The sequence below is a fragment of the Podarcis raffonei genome, chromosome 10 (assembly GCF_027172205.1).
Source record: "Podarcis raffonei isolate rPodRaf1 chromosome 10, rPodRaf1.pri, whole genome shotgun sequence".
In the NCBI taxonomy this organism is placed as follows: Eukaryota; Metazoa; Chordata; class Lepidosauria; order Squamata; family Lacertidae; genus Podarcis; species Podarcis raffonei.
In genome coordinates, this window is record NC_070611.1 from 68,501,105 (window position 1) to 68,517,937 (window position 16,833).

Here is a 16,833-nt window from a genome sequence, read left to right on the forward strand (position 1 = left end):
AGGTGCCATGGGGTGGGGTGGGGATACAATCAAACCTCGGTTTTTGAACGGCTCAATTTTTGAACATTTCGGTTCCCGAACGCCAAAACTCCAGAAGTAAATGCTCTTGATTGTCAAACGTTCCTCAGAACTTGAACATCTGACTGGGCTTCCGCTTGAGTGCAAGAAGCTCTTGCAACCAATCGGAAGCTGCGCCTCAGTTGTCAAATGTTTCGGAAGTTGAACAGTCTTCCGGAATGGATTACGTTCGACAACCGAGGTTGGACTGTACGGATGAATGCGGCAAATGGTATGTGGCAAATTAATACGATTTGTTTGTGGCGGCGGGTATTTCTCTCTCTTCCAGTTCCATCGGTAGACCACCGTTCCAACTGTCGCAGATGGAGCCCAAAGATTCTTACGCATCTCTGGTAAAAGGTCTTGAGCCTTTTAACGTCACCGGAGATTTCAACCCTTGTGCGCTCCTGCTCACGGGAGACGAAGCTTTCCCGGTGCTTGTGAGTACGAAGGGGCATGTGCTAATAGCCGCAAGCCAGTACGGGGCAGGCCGGATCGTGGTCACGGCGCACGAAGCCATGCTGCAACTGCCCCAGTTCCTGCCGTTCATCAAAAACAGCCTGGAGTGGGTCAAGCCGTCCCCGACAGCAGCAGTAGGGGTCCACAATAGCATGAAGGCCCTCTCTGAGTTGCTTCTCAGTCATGATGTCAAAGTGAAATCGGATGCGGCCCTTGCTGACACCTTCGGGGCCTATTGCACCAGCGCCTATGATGGCAGCCAAGCCCATCAGCTGGTGGAATTTGTGAAGAATGGCGGGGGGCTGCTCATAGGTGGGCAGGCCTGGTATTGGGCATATGACCATGGCTACGAGAAGGCCCTGGCTCTTTTTCCTGGCAACCGGATGATAGGAATAGCCGGAGTGTACTTCACTGCCAATATGGGGGAGAATGGGATCTTTCCTGTGTCCCAGAATATACCAGAGGTTCCCCCAAACCCAGAGTGAGTATACCTCTTCATTGTCGTTTATTTTTCATGGAAGGAGGAGGCGTTTATTGGGTTGCTTTTGTTTTTATTATGTATTTTGTTTTATATAGTCATTTTAGGGACACAGGTGGCGCTGTGGGTTAAACCACAGAGCCTAGGACTTGCCGATCAGAAGGTCGGCGGTTCGAATCCCCATGATGGGGTGAGCTCCTGCCAACCTAGCAGTTCAAAAGCACGCCAAAAAGTGCAAGTAGATAAATAGGTACCGCTCCGGCGGGAAGGTAAACGGTGTTTCCGTGCACTGCTCTGGTTCGCCAGAAGCGGCTCAGTCATTCTGGTCACATGACCCGGAAGCTGCATGCCGGCTCCCTTGGCCAGTAAAGCAAGATGAGCGCCGCAACCCCAGAGTCACCCACGGCTGGACCCAATGGTCAGGGGTCCCTTTACCTTTATGGCCATTTTATGTTGTAACTGTCCTGAGACCTGTGAGTATAGGGCAATATACAAATTTAAATGATGATGTTGATGGTGATGATTACCTAGTTCTGAATTTACTGCCCAACTCCCACCAATGTTCTGTCACAATTTAGGATGACCAACAAGGGAACCCAACCAGGGGCTGTACAGATCAGTCATGAGATTAGTTTTGAGCAAACTCCTCTCCCAGTCCCCCTCAGTTTGGGTGTGCAAAAAGAGATGGGAGACCCACTTGTAAAATTTACATCTGGCCTAAATCAAGAATGGGAGGTTGGAATGGAAGGGAGGAAGAGACGCTGACACATTCTGAGATTATGACCAATGTCAAGGGCCAGCCCACACACGAGGCAAGATGAAGCGACCACCTCAGGCGGCAGGATGCACGGGGCAGCAGATTCCAGTGTAGATATTTATTCCCACTTTGTTTCTGATATAGATCTTCACTCAGCCCTTCTTCCCTGGCAGGGGACGGGTGCCATTTTGTGCTTTGCCTCAGGTGCCAAAATGTCTTGGGCTGGCCCAGCCAATGCCAAAATCCCAGGGCCCTCTTCCCCAGCTGTGTGTTTGTGTAGAAAGAGTGAGAAAGCTAATCCTTTTCTAAAACATTATTCAAGTCTAAAAGTATTAATGTTTTCGAGGTGGGCAGGGGATGACAATCTCTCCTACGTGGCAAGCAGAAAGGCTACCGCTAAACCTTGCAGGTCACATCCATACCATATTTTAAATCCATACCATGTTTTTTAAAGTCAGTTGAGGCGTTCCCAAAGTAAAGAAAGGGTTGATCTCTGATTAATAAGAATACACACAGAGGCTTGAACCAGCAAGACTCTGGGAAGGGTGCGTATAATAGTGTCTGCCTCCACCCTCCGGCCCAGGTCGTTTTATTCACAAAAGAACTTTTTACAGTGTGTTCATAAGAACCAATCAGATTTCTTCTGAGCATTTCAACAAATCCCATGTGGGGACAAAGTTAAACTACCAAAACTAATTAAGCATGGGGTAAATAAAACAGAACTACAAAGGAGTGCATTTGGCAACCCCGGGAGGTGATAAACAAGCAATATACATGATAAGAAGGATGGCCAGGAAGACAGCGATCATTATCACCTTCAGGTGAGATCTGTTTCCTGGCCCTAAGATTAACATCCTAAGATTGACATATCAGAAAAGCTACATCAAATAAACTTGCTCACTATCTTTATGGCCTGGTGAAGCAACTGGGCTGCATACGTGACTTGTCAAGAAAGAGAAATGGGCAGTAGAGAAAATGGCCAGAGATGCAGAGGGTTGTGGGATTTGATCAGAAATTATTGTAAATGAATCAAACCCAGTCAACACAATGCATTCATCGTGGACACAATGGCTTGATGCATATTTTATAATTCCTCATAGTAATCCCACCTGACCCCACACTCTGGATATTTGCACTGCTACAGTCAATTTCTTGCATGTGTCTTCATCAAGGAGTAGGGCTATTGATGGCCACTAGCCAGGATGTCTATGCTCTGCCTCCACAGTTTGAGGCAGCAGTGCTTCTGAATACCAGTTCTTGGAATGCACGGATCCTGCTTTTGGGTTTCCCACAGGCATCTGGTTGTCCACTATGAGAACAGGCTGCTGGTGTAGAAGGGTCCTTGGTCTGATCCAGCAACCTTTTCTTCTGTTTTTATCCAAATAATCAAGTATCTATTGAGCAGGGTGCTAATGAGTCTGGTCAAATTAATACCTTATACCTTTTATGAAGGCTTTATTAGGAAATTTGGGTAGCTGGTGCTGTTTGGATGCAAAAGCTAACTTGCATTTAATAATAATATTTATTTATATCCCACCCTCCCCTGCCAGAGCCAGGCTCAGGGCAGCTAACACCAGTAAAATTACAGTAAAAACATAATACGGGGGGGGGGGGGCAATTTAAAATACAGGTTAAAATGCAATTTAAAATGCAGCCTCATTTTAAAAGTAGCCCATAGATCAAAATCATAAGGGGAGGAAACATAAGGGTCGGACTGAGTCCAAACCAAAGGCCAGGCGGAACAGCTCTGTCTTGCAGGCCCTGCGGAAAGATGTCAAGTCCCACAGGGCCCTAGTTTCTTATGACAGAGCATTCCACCAAGTCGGGGCCAGTACTGAAAAGGCCCTGGCCCTAGTTGAGACCAATCTAACCACCTTGTGACTTGGGACCTCCAAAGTGTTGCCATTTGTGGACCTTAAGGTCCTCTGAGGGGCATACCAGGAGAGGCGGTCCCATTTTAAGCGAATCGTTTCTTTCTGGTGCAGGAATACAACATCATTCCAAGAGTCCTCTTACGCATTGCTGGTGAAAGGCAATAAGTCTTTTGAGGTCCAGGGAAACTTCGATCCTTGCGAGTTGCTTCTCACGGGAGACCAAGCCTTCCCGGTGCTTGTAAGTACCAGCGGGCAGGTCCTGATAGCCGCATCTCAGTATGGGGAAGGCCGGGTTGTGGCGACGGCTCATGAAGCCCTGCTGCAAATGCCACAGTTCCTGCCGTTCATTAAGAACTGCCTGGAGTGGCTCAAGCCGTCCCCGACAGCGGAGATCGGCGTCCATCAAAGCGTGGCTGCCCTCTCCGGGCTGCTTGCCGGTAGCGGTGTCGAAGTGCAGTCCGTCGCAAGGTTTGATAACGCTCTTGGGGTCTACTGCATCTTTGCCTACAACGACTCGCAAGTCGACGACCTCGTGAAGTTCGTAAAGAGAGGTGGGGGGCTGCTGATTGGAGGCCAGGCCTGGGACTGGTCTCAGCACCTTGGCAAGGAGAACGTGCTGTGTCGTTTTCCTGGCAACCTGGTGACCGCTGTTTCTGGGGTGTACTTCACTGCCAACACGGTAGAGAAAGGGACCTTCGCCGTGTCTGAGAAAATGCCAAAGGTTCCTTTGATCACCCAGTAAGTACACCGTTTATTGCTTATTTCAATAATGGAATTGTCTAGAAATATTATGGTAATGAAGTAACAGTTATGGACTACTGCAATGTGCTCCATATGGGGGTTCCCTGGATCCAGAAGCCTGTTAGTGCAGAATGCTACAGCACAATTGCTTACAGGAGTGAGGGCTTAACAGCACGTGCTGAGAGATCTGCCCTAGTTGCTGTTCTGCTACCGGTCTAAATTCTAGATGTTGCTATTAGTATACAAAGTGTCAGGCTCCGGAGAATCGGCTTCCTCCCCTGTGGCAATAGATAAAAAGATCAAATGAAAGGAAGTCTTACCAGTTAGAACAGCAAGAGAACAAATAACACATCTCCTAGAAATGGCGGTGCTCCCAATTAAGGGTCATTCCCTCCCACTCCGCTCCTATTAATCTACGTCATTCCTATATCTTGTAATCTTAATTTGTAACCTCTGCACTCTCTGTTCTGACACTTTCTGAGCTCTCTGTGACTTTGGAGATGGGGGTGAATGCTGTCCAGAGACTGTGAATCTGTTACCTCTCTCTGTCCCACTGTTTCTTCTTCTTCTAGCTGTTCCCCATCAAGTATTTCCCAGCTGCTGCCTTCTGAACTGTGCCCCTCTGCAAACCACTGTTCTAAATCTATACTGCCCTCCTGCTCCTGGGAAGATTCAGGATCAGGGGGAGGGGGTGGCTCCCACCATTCTTCCTCAGTGCAGCCCTCCTCAGCGCGGTCTCTGACACAAAGTGTAGAAAGTTACATTTGTGGTTACTGAAATTCATTCTGTTCTCAAATCTGTTAAGATCCTCTTGAATCCCAATTCTATTTTCTACAGCATTAGCTCCCCCTCCCAGTTTGGTGTCATCTTCAGATTGGACAAGCAACCCCTCAATTTCTTCATCCAAGTTGCTTATTAAGACATTGAACAAGAAGCCCAGGACAGAACCCTGTGGCATTCCTTATCACTTTTTTCCCTGGATGATGAGGAACCATTAATGACTGCTTTTTGGGTTCTGTCAAGTCAACCAGCTACAACACCTAACAGTTACCTTGTCCAGGCCACATTTTACCAGCTTCTCCACAAAGGTGGCAGGATGGTGTGGGGTGTGTGTCCCGATTTCCTCTCCCAAAATGTTGGGGGCATGTATACTTCTTGGGCCCCAAGCTGTTGAAGATCCACCATCCCTGGTCATTGGCTAGGCTGAGTAGGATTGATGGTAAATAGTGCCTGAAACATCTGAAGGGCATGAAGTTGGGGGAGGATAATTCCACCAATCACATGGAAAGTTATATCCTATAATTAAGGATGACTACATTCTTTTGTAAACAGGCCCAAGGTAGATGTTGAGGGTGACTTGAAGATTCTTCTGAATGGTGTGACCGACTTTGACTTAAAGGACATGAGACCTTCTAGCCTGATTATCCATGGGAATCTGGCATTTCCAGTGGCCATAACTGATTCCTTCCAGTCCTTTGTTGGAGCCGCCTACTACGGCAGGGGACGTGTTGTGGTCACCTCTCATGAAGAGATGCTCAACAGACCATCCATGAAAACTTTCCTCCTCAATGCCATTGACTGGGTTACTGATAGAAAGGTAGGGAAAGTTGGCGTCGGAGACCAATTGAAGGAACTTTACTCCATGCTAAATCAGGCTGGGATCCCTTGTGAGCTAACCAATCTTAAGCCTGGCTTAAGTGTGTACTGCTGCACAACTTACAGTGACACAGAGAAGGAAAGAATCCACGAATTCGTCTCTGAGGGAGGTGGTCTCCTGATTGGTGGAGAAGCTTGGTTTTGGGAAGACGAGCATCCTGGTACCCATGCCATTGCACAGTATCCAGGAAACAAGATACTGAAGAAATTTGGAATTGGGATCACTGGGGTCATACCTAGCGAAAGCTACCCGGCGAGACAGGCCAGCGTTCTTGCTTCGAGCTATCGCTTCCGGGAAGCGCTCTTCCAATTCAAGGAACACATTCGGAGCAAGCAAGACCTGCAGCCTCCGTATTCCTCATGGCTCAAGAAGCTAGGACAAGACTGTGCCACATTCCTGAGCATCCCAGCTACCAACTCTCCACCTCTCTCCTCGGTCCATGAGGAAATGCTGGAGCTCATCAAGCTGAGAGGGATTCCTGACGTCAGTGCAGACAAACCAATCAAAAGCTGCACAGATGAAGCCATTTTGATTCAAATGGCGTTTTCGCTCTACAACAATCTTCCAGATTTCCAAAAGCTAGTGCCTAGCCTGAGCCCAAACCTTCCCAAGTATCCTGCAGCGCCATCACAAGTCATTCAGATCAATGGAACAAATGATGGTAAGAGACACTGTTTGCTTTGGAGCAGTTCATTGCTTAAATAAACCAGTAAGCCATTAAAATAAAAATTAACTGTGCAGCCTATGATCCACCTCCATGTCTTGTTTTGGCCTTTCAGGAGACAAAGCCTGGAGAAGCACCGGCCTTTATGTTCCTCCGGCAAAGACCGTCACTTTGCTCTTTCCGCCCAACGCCATCAGTGCTCAGCTGCAGGTGATGCTCTTTAAACCTCAGAGTCAGGGCTGTGACTACAGCTTGGAGGGGGCAACTGGGTTGAAACAGTTAGATCCTCCATCTCTTTAATTTTTTTAAAAAAGATATTTATTAAGATTTTCCACCATAATACAATAAAAAATCAAAAAAGAGAAAAAACAAAAGAAGTTTAAAAACACATACAGTTCACAATCCTTATTTTCTATAACATATTTCCCTGACTTCCCCACACCTCTCCCTCTTGTATTCCAGTTCAGATTGTTGGTTCAACAAGTTCTTGTCCCTATTTTTAAACCTTTTTATATTTAGTTCTTTTAAAGAAGCCAATTTTGCCTTATAGACTTCATATTTAGACATCATTGCTTATTCTTTAAACCTTTTTCTAAAGTCGGCCTAAATTCCCTTCCACGATTTCCCCAATTTTCATACAAATATCCAAACAAAATAAAAACAGAACAGGTTAAATTATACACCCTTTGGATTCCCAGACTCCACCCCCCCTTTCCCGGTTTCAATCCCCAACAAACGTCCATCAGTCAATCTACTATCAGCCTGGAGATCTCACGTCTGAGGCTCTTAATTCTCTCTCAATTCCTCTCTGCCGGTTTTTTTGATAGTCCTTGGTATTAAACACCAAATCTCAGAGAAGTTCTAGCCCAATAAGGTCCATGTTTCCTCCAGCCAGACCTCCATATTTAAAAGTGGAGCCTGAATCTTGTTTCTTAATCCTTTCAAGTCCAAATGTCCCCAAAGCTCCACCTTCCACCTTAATCAAATTTGTAATCCTTAGGTCTTCAGATCTCCACATAAGGAGATCCCTCCATTTTTCAGTGCTCAGCTGCAGGTGATGCTCTTTAAACCTCAGAGTCAGGGCTGTGACTACAGCTTGGAGGGGGCAACTGGGTTGAAACAGCTAGCTCCTCCATCTCTTTAAATCTCTGTCAAGCGGATCGGGACCAGGCTGCTGGGAGGAATGGGGGTGGCTGATCATTTCCCCTTGTGCTGTTTTCTTGGTAACCCTTCTCCCTCCCGGTAGATTTCCCTATCAGAATACTCAGCAAAAGCTATTTGGAAACACTTCCCTGGGGAGAGACTTGACCCTTTCCCTCCTCCCTAGGAGGAGTACAGTGGTACCTCAGGTTACAGACGCTTCAGGTTACAGACTCCGTTAACCCAGAAATAGTACCTCGGGTTAAGAAATTTGCTTCAGGATGAGAACAGAAATTGCACGGCGGCAGCGGGAGGCCCCATGAGCTAGAGTGGTAATGCAGGTTAAGGACAGTTTCAGGTTAAGAACGGACCTCCAGAACGAATTAAATTCTTAACCTGGGGTACCACTGTATTTGTTTTCCAGCCAACTTTTATTACTCAGGATACATCCACCAAAATCAATGACCGTGACTAACTTAGGCCCATTAATTCCAATGGGGCTAATAAGGGCTACTTTTCCAGAAAAAAGAGGTGCCAGAACTCACCATGAACACCTCGCTTGTTCTCTTATAATGGCAATGGTACCCACATGAGAAGTGCAGAGACTGAGCTCTAGCGTGTTCCAGTTGAAAAAAACACACCCTGGGGCTACTCAAAAGTTAGCTGAATAGAACCCTGTTATTTCAACACTATCGGAATTTGATTTATTGATTTTACTGCACACTGTGTTATTTCCATGGGGTTGTTGCATTGTGTGTTTTAATTACAGATTTTTTTATTTCATTGTTCCTTTAAATATGTTTTTATATTTTGTAAATGGCTTAGAAGTCTTTTTCTGTCATTGGTAATACAGTGGAACCTCGGAAGCCGAACGCCTTTGAACTCAAACATTTTTGCTCCCGAACGATCGAAAACCGGAAGTCATTCTTCTGGCTTTTGAACGATTTTCGGAAGCCAATCGTCCAGAGCGGCTTCCGATTGGCTGCAGGAAGCTCCTGCAGCCAATCAGAAGCCGCACCTTGGTTTTCAAACTGTTACGGGAGTCGAATGGACTCCTGGAATAGATTAAATTCGAAAACTAAGGTACAACTGTAAAAAAATAGTGGTAATAAAAAGAGTAATCATGACAACAACAATAAAAAGAGCAGCATCGGGTGGTTTGTAAGAACAGGCGAATTTCCATGGGAGCCAAGCTTCGCAGAACCAGGCCCCCGTCTCTTGACTGATGGGCAGTCCATTTGACCACCAGGCTACACCAGGCATAGACAAACTCGGCCCTCCAGCTGTTTTGGGACTACAACTCCCATCATCCCTAGCTAACAGGACCAGTGGTCAGGGATGACGGGAATTGTAGTCTCAAAACATCTGGAGGGCCGAGTTTGCCTATGCCTGGGCTAGCTACACCTTCCAAGATGCCAGTCTCTGCCCCCCAACTCACCAGGCTCTGCTTCTTTTTTTTTTTTTATTAAATATTTATTGGCATTTTCAAAAAACACACAACAAACAAAAACAAAAAATAAACAAAACAAAGAAAAAAAACACAAAAATCAAAACTAAACAAGAAAGTAAAAAAAACACACAAAGTTTCTGATACTTGTTATTCTTAACCTTATTTCTCAGACCTCCTCACACCTCCCCTTCTTGTATTCCAATTTAAATTGTCAGTTCAGCAAGTCCTTAACTTATTTCTTCACCTTAACTTAAACATTTGTTCTAAGATACTATTGTTTTACTTTACTTCTTTTTCCCATTTCCTCAATTAATTTTTAACAGCCTTATTTTCAATTAATTTAAAAAGAAAAGACCAATTTTACCTTATTAAAATCACACATCAATACTTATACCTCATTGATTATTCTTAAACCTTTTTCCTAAAGTCGACCAAAATTTCCCTTCCACGATTTGCCCAATTTCCTTACCACTAACAAAATATTAAAAGCAAAATTATCCTTATGTACCCTTTGGATTCCCAACCTCCACCCACCCTTTTCCCGGTTCCAGTCCCCAACCAATATCCATCAGTCTTTATATTATTTATTTAGCCTGGAGATCTCACATCCGAGGCCCTTATATCTCTCTCAGTTCCTTTCTGCCGGTCTCTTTGATAGTCCTTGATGTTAAGCCCCAAGTCTCGGAGGGGCTCCGGCCCAACAGAATCCATGTTGCTTCCAGCCAGTCCTCCATACTTAAAAGCAAAGCCTATGGGGTGCTCCAACTCTTGTTTCAAATTTCTTTCAGATCCAAATGTCCCCAAAGCTCCAGCTTTCACCTTCAACAAATTTGTAATCCTCAGGTCTTCAGATCTCCTCCAAAGGGGATCTCTCCATTTTCCAAACTCCCATTCAGACCAGGCTTTCCACATCCTATTTTTATTGTCCTTTTTTATCATCATGTCAGGCCTCATATTGTAACTCTCCTTTGACTCCTGCAAATCTCCTGCTCCTCCTACATTTTCTTCGAAAACAACATATTGCTCCATCGTATCCACACTTTCAGTTTCATTTATTTGTTCAGTTGAGTAGGCTTCCTGTTTCAAGTCCTTATCAGGCTCAAAACTGTTGTTTACTGTCCAATGTAGTAGTGATACCTTTGTAGACAAAGCATTGTATTCATCTTGCAAGTTTCCCAAGAGAACGAGTGCTCTGTCCAATTCTGCTTGGATTTTACATACTCCAGCCATTTTTGTGATGTAGTGTCCCTGTTACCCCTCTAGGGGGATTTTAGTTCCTTAATGTTCCTTTCAGCTCAAAACCAAAAGTCCAGTTATTTTGTATCAGCCCTCCTTATTTTCAACAAGTTATACCGAATAAACCAGCAAAAACAGCAGAAACAATGTTCTCTTTTTCCAGCTGACAACTAGCTGACTAACAGCTCACTTGACAGCTGTCAAAATCTTCAATGCAACAGGCTTTCTCATAGGACGTTCCCGGGTCTCGGGGGGGGGGTGAAATTTCGACTCCCAAAATTCTTTTTATCCTCCAGTAAATCTTCTTGTAGTGTCAAAACCGTGAAGTCAGGATCTTTCATTAAAAAACAAGAAACAGATTCTCTCGACCTTAGCTGCCCAGTCCTTTGCTTTAAATTGTTTACAAAGAGGGGGGGTGGACTTCCTTTTTAGCCCCTTCCCGCTCGTTCCAAATCCCAAATTAAAAATTTTTTAGGGTTCCAATCTCCGTATTACTCACGGGTTTATGTTTTAGAGTCCAATCGGTCTTGGAAGAAGTTGGCGCTCTCTGTTAATGGCTTGCGGCTTCACTCCGTAGGCGAGGGAGTACTCTCAGCACCACGCCTCACCCTGCCTCCGTTCCGAAGCCTTTAAAAAGGCTCCGTCGCGGATTGGGGGGGCGCAAATGGTGCCCGCCGAGTCTCTGTGTTCACAGGCATCCGCGCCTGTGATTTTAAGGGTCTCCGCTTCGCCGCAGCGGCCAGACCCAGACGCTACGGAGCCGATTCCCTCCGGAGCTCGGAGGGAATCCGCCATTAAACAATGGCGCCAACCCGGAAGTCCTCCAGGCTCTGCTTCTTCACTTAGAAGGGCCCATTCTCACATCTTGGCCCTTATCCTACCTCACAGGGTTGCGGTGAGGATGCAGGGCAATGATAAATGAATCATATCACGCCGAGCCCCTGAGCTAAAGAGCGGAAGAGAAATGGGGCCTTCAAAAGTTCAGCCAATAGCAAACCACTGCCCTCGAGGCTTAACATTTTGCACCACCTGGTTGTTGAATCCATCATCCTTTTCTCCAGGTCCAGATTGACTGTGGTTCCGATGACCTGAGCGACGCCGAGGAGTTTCGGCGTCCTCCGGTAGTGATGAGGAGGTTTGAAGTGAAGAGCGAAAGAATGGAAGTCTCCAGCTTCTGGGGCGGCCTCTTGTACATCGTGCTGCCAAAGAAGTCTTCCCTGGGCACCATATCAGTCACCATCGAAGGGGCTTCCCTGGCTCCTTATTTTAAGCTTGGTAAGGCGGCTTACCTTTGAAAGAGGCAGGGGGCATACCGTATTTCTCGCCCTATAGGACGCACTTTTCCCCCTCCAAAAATTAAGGGGAAATGTGTGTGCGTCCAATGGCGCAAATGCAGGCTCCTTGGCTTCAGTGATAGCAACGCGAAGCCTCCGAAGCGCAGAGGGAGCGCTCCCTCCACGCTCCGGAGGCTACGCGTTGCTTTCGCTGAAGCCTGGAGAGGGAGAGGGGTCGGTGCACACCGACCCATCTCGCTCTCCAGGCTTCAGTGAAAGCAACGCGTAGCCTCCGGATCACATCGGGAACTCGCGCTGCACTCCAAAGGCTTCAGGTTCCTTTTGCTGAAGCCGGGAGAGCAAGACTCTCCCGGCTTCAATAGAGAGGGAGATCTGCGCAGTGCCCCTTCAGCCAAGCGGGAGGAGAAATGGAAGGGGCTCCGTTTCTCCTGCTGCTTTGCTGAAGGGTCGCTGAGCAGAGAGGGGGAGAATTTTTTTTCTTGTCCTCCCCTCTAAAACAACGTACGTCCTATGGTTGGGTGTGTCCTATAGAGCGAAAAATACGGTATGTTGTGTGGTCAGAAATCTGTTTGAATTAAGATGTGTGGGAACCCAACCACATCGTTATGTTCTCTCTAAGCCCGGCAAAAACACACAGCTTGATGTTGCCCATTCTCGCCATGCTTCCCGGTGCCCATTATAGGAAGAAAAACCTGTCCTTGCACAGTTAAGAGTTAATGAACAACACTTCCTCCCTGGGTAAATGGTAGCGCACCATCTGCTAGTGCTCTATATACCTGACTGTTCCATTTGCTCCTTTTAATGCAAATTCTAGAGCCCAGCCAGGTTTTCGCAAGCCGGCAGTTTTGGTGTGAAATAAACACACTTACCTGGAAATGAACTTACTTGGTAAGACTCCCTTGCTCACTTCCATTTGCATCCCAATCAACAGCTGCTTTCATGCCATTTTGTGGGGGAAAGCTGCCTTTCTGGGGACCATTATGCTACACAGCACCTGAAATGCGTAAACGCAAAATGAAGCCCATTCAGAGCAAGGGCAAAGTCACCTGGATCAATTTGCCCTTACTCTGAATGCACCATCAGACCGCCTGAGGCTCACCACCCACAAGGTTCTTCTCCGGGTGGATGCGCTGGCAAAAACCTCTCCATCCTATGTTGTTGTTGTTGTTGTCCTGCTCTGCACAGGGATATGCAGTTAATCAGCATTACCAGTTTTTGAAAATGTTGCATTTAGGTGAGACGAGCCCATCTGCTTGGAATGACATCCGCCACTTCCCTGCTCCTTGGGCCGAGTTAGAAACGGAGAATATCATCTTCACGGTGCCCTCACAAGATGTCCGTACAATGGACAATCTAAAGGACGTGCTCATCATCTGGGGCGAGATGATGAAAGCAGTGGCCAAGTTAGCAGCCATCCCTCCCATTTTCCCCAGACCAGAAAGAATAGTGGAAGATGTCCAAATATCTGGTGGTAAGTTCAAACCCGTTCATATACGCATGGATGCAAACAGTAAAATACTGAGATTTCCACAACCCTCCTGTCTTTAAATAAGCAGTGAGTTCTGTAAAAATGTCCTCAGAGATGTATCTGAGCTGCAGGCTTACACTGGCTTTCACCAGCATGGCTTCCACAATGAATCTTTGCAATCTGTGCTTTGGGGAAAAGACAGCTAGATATCACCCATAGACAATTCCCATTTTTTTGGGGGGGGGGGATGAAGGAATAATGGTTAAATTATTTGAAAACCTGCATAGCAGTAGTAAGGCAAAGCTAAAGGGACCCCTGAACATTAGGTCCAGTCGTGACCGACTCGGGTTGTGGCGCTCATCTCGCTTTATTGGCCGAGGGAGCCGGCATACAGTTTCCGGGTCATGTGGTCAGCATGACTAAGCCGTTTCTGGTGAACCAGAGCAGCGCACGGAAACGCTGTTTACCTTCCCACCGGAGCAGTACCTATTTATCTACTTGCACTTTGACGTGCTTTCGAACTGCTAGGTTGGCAGGAGCAGGGACCGAGCAACAGGAGCTCACCCCGTTGCGGGGATTCGAACCACTGACCTTCTGATTGGCAAGCCCTAGGCTCTGTGGTTTAACCCCCAGTGCCACCTGCATAGTACTCGAGCACAAAACTTACCCCTTTATTTTCAGTGGAGAACAAGATCTTACCATCTTACTTCAGGGGTTGCTAATAAGTCCCATTTGTGAGCTCCGTATCCTGAAACTGCAGAGATACTGCCTAAAAATAAAATAAAAAGCGTTGATATTTTTGCAGTTATTTTCAAAGTAGCGACACTTTTCTGGCTCTATTGTACCTTACTGTTCCTTTGCGAGTCCCCTTGTAAAGGTGGAATATAGATATTTTTAAATACAACGCGTACATAAACCACGGCAATACAATCTAGTTTAAAGTCTGTGGGGTGCACGTGTGTGATTTCTCCACAATGAATTTATTCTGCTTCTGTGGGGAAGAATGAGTCTGTCTTATGAGTCTCCCTTGGCCCCAAATCTCACAGCAAGCGGGATGCATGCCGGCTATCCGATCATGTCTGATGTGACCGTGTCAGTGAAGATCACCGATATGCAAATGTACACCGAGGGGGCCTGGGATGTTCTCCGGGAGCTGGGTCACAACCAGCAGAGGAGTGAGTGGGATTTCCCACCCCATACCACAGATGCCACCTGCTATCTCTGGTCCATCTACGTCAATGAAACTGTGCTGGACATCCCAAGAGAGAAAGCCCACCCGGATCTTGACCCCAATGTGAGGAAGAAGAGGGTGAAGGACTATATTCAAGGTGGAGCTCAGCTGAAGGACTTCACGGCGTGGACTGCGCTGGAACCCTACTTACAGGTAAATAAGCAGCTGCCCTAGGGGACGCGGGTGGTGCTGTGGGTTAAACCACAGAGCCTAGGACTTGCCTATCAGAAGGTCAGCGGTTCGAATCCCCGCGACGGGGTGAGCTCCTGTTGCTCTGTCTCAGCTCCTGCCAACCTAGCAGTTCGAAAGCACGTCAAAGTGCAAGTAGATAAATAGGTACTGCTCTGACGGGAAGGAGCAGTAGTGTTATTTGCAGTGGTAAAAAACTGGGGGGTTTTTTTGGGGGGGGAGCCTTAAAGTGTTGACCTGTGCATAGAAACAAAGTCAGGATGAGTCCTGAGTGGTCACAAAATGCTGTGGGTTTGGGGTTTTTTTGTAGGGAAGGGAGGAATACCGGAAAAAGAGTGGGAATGCAGTTGGGTGTTTGGGATCCCAAAGAACTGCACATCATACCATAGGTGCAGCGAAGGGGAGGGGATGGGGGGGCAGCTGCCCCCCTAACAAAGGGCCTGACCCCCCCTCCCAGAAATCCTGGCTACTCTCAGGCTTCATCCTGAGCCCTTTTTTTGCTGGTCTCATTTGTTCTCAGCAGTAGGAGTGGGGAGAAGCCATGGGAACTATCTAAATAATAATAATAATAATAATTTATTTATATCCTGCCCTCCCCAGCCGAAGCGGCTAACAACAGTAAAAGTAACACAGTTTACATAAAATCACAATCAATTAATTGAAATACATTCTAAAATCAATTCATTCTAAAATCAATTCAGAATCAAATTAATGGCAACCATTGGGTTAGAGTTCTATGAGGATTACAGAAGGAGAGAGGGGGTCAGACTGTGCCTTGGCCCAAGGCCTGGTGGAACAGCTCTGTCTTGCAGGCCCTGTGGAAAGATATCAAGTCCTGCAGGGCCCTGGTCTCTTGGGACAGAGCGTTCCACCAGATCGGGGCCACAGCCGAAAAGGCCCTGGCTCTGGTGAAATGGTGAAGACTGCTACTCTTTTTGGTAGCATAATTATAAGCCTGCAGAGAGACAGGGAATGCAGCACGGAAATTGTTCTTAAGTCCTTAGGAAAGGAACTGTGTGTGTATGTAGATAGATAGATGATAGATAGATAGATGATAGATAGATAGATAGATACACACACACACACAGTGGTACCTTGGGTTAAGTACTTAATTTATTCCGGAGGTCCGTCCTTAACCTGAAACTGTTTTTAACCTGAAGTACCACTTTAGCTAATGGGGCCTCCCACTGCTTCTGCGCCGCCGGAGCATGATTTCTGTTCTCATCCTGAAGCAAAGTTCTTGACCCAAGGTACTATTTCTGGGTTAGCGGAGTCTGTAACCTGAAGCGTATGTAACCTGAAGCGTCTGGAACCCGAGATACCACTGTGTGTGTGTATATATATTTCTTCACCACTTCCCCAGTGGTAATTCTGTATTGTTTTGGATGTTGTATGTGATGCCAATAAAAGGTTTGATGAAGATATTTCTTCAGTTGCAGGAGGCCTTTGGCTGGGACCCCTACATCCGCATCTTCGCAGAGTACCAAAAGATAACCTCCATCTCAAATGACAACACCTTCAAGATGAATCAGTGGGCAATACGCTTCTCTACAGAGGTGAAGAAGGACCTGGGCCCTTTCTTTAAAGCCTGGGGGTGGCCGATTACGGATGAGCTCATTCAGGAGCTGGCCAGGTCCTTCGGTCCCTGGACAGGGGATCCAATGAAGGAGTACGAATAGTCCTGAGGAAGCACAAGCGAACAGAGGTCGAAACTGGCTAAACACAGTGAGCTTGCACAAAATCGACCCCTCGCAACACAAATTCCTTTGTCGTGATTCGCTTGCCAGCTACTGATGATACGGAGCAGTTTATTTGGCTGCTGCTGCTGCCTTAAAAAATATAAGCACCTCTTGCTGAGTTGCCATTTATTGCTGTACCCGAAGGAGCCTGGTTTATGGGCCTCTCCAGACTGGTGTTTTACCGCTGGTGTATCCCGCAGCTGTGGTGCAGCACGTTCAGCAAAGCTAAGCAGGGTCTGGTGTGGTTTCAAATTGGATGGGGGACTTGCGTGTTGAGTTTTATGCATTGCAGGGGGTTTGGACTTTTGGAAGGGTCCCTTCCAACTCTACAATTCTATGATTCTATGACACAATAATAGTGCATTGGTGGTGGGTTTACCCCCCTGCTTTATTGTTTT

The 16,833-nt window shown here is 46.7% G+C and overlaps 1 protein-coding gene across 1 annotated transcript; it reads left to right on the top strand.

Moving 5' to 3' along the window:
• Window positions 1-380: 380 nt before the first annotated feature.
• LOC128422747 (TRPM8 channel-associated factor homolog) lies at window positions 381-16,712 on the top strand. Its single transcript, XM_053407179.1, has 8 exons — window positions 381-980; window positions 4,347-4,363; window positions 5,699-6,684; window positions 6,803-6,897; window positions 11,575-11,788; window positions 13,043-13,276; window positions 14,323-14,660; window positions 16,130-16,712. The coding sequence occupies exons 1-8, from the start codon at window positions 381-383 to the stop codon at window positions 16,373-16,375; spliced, it is 2,730 nt and encodes a 909-aa protein (XP_053263154.1). The 3' UTR covers window positions 16,376-16,712.
• The last annotated feature ends 121 nt before the right edge of the window (window positions 16,713-16,833 follow it).

What these genes read in the sequence shown, in the direction of transcription:
- LOC128422747 (XM_053407179.1), top strand. Translation starts at nt 381, where the DNA reads ATGGAGCCCAAAGATTCTTACGCATCTCTGGTAAAAGGTCTTGAGCCT. An exon ending in GGCTCCTTATTTTAAGCTTG is followed by an intron (nt 11,789 to 13,042) that starts GTAAGGCGGCTT and finishes TGTTGCATTTAG; the next exon opens with GTGAGACGAGCCCATCTGCT. An exon ending in GGAAGATGTCCAAATATCTG is followed by an intron (nt 13,277 to 14,322) that starts GTGGTAAGTTCA and finishes CAAATCTCACAG; the next exon opens with CAAGCGGGATGCATGCCGGC.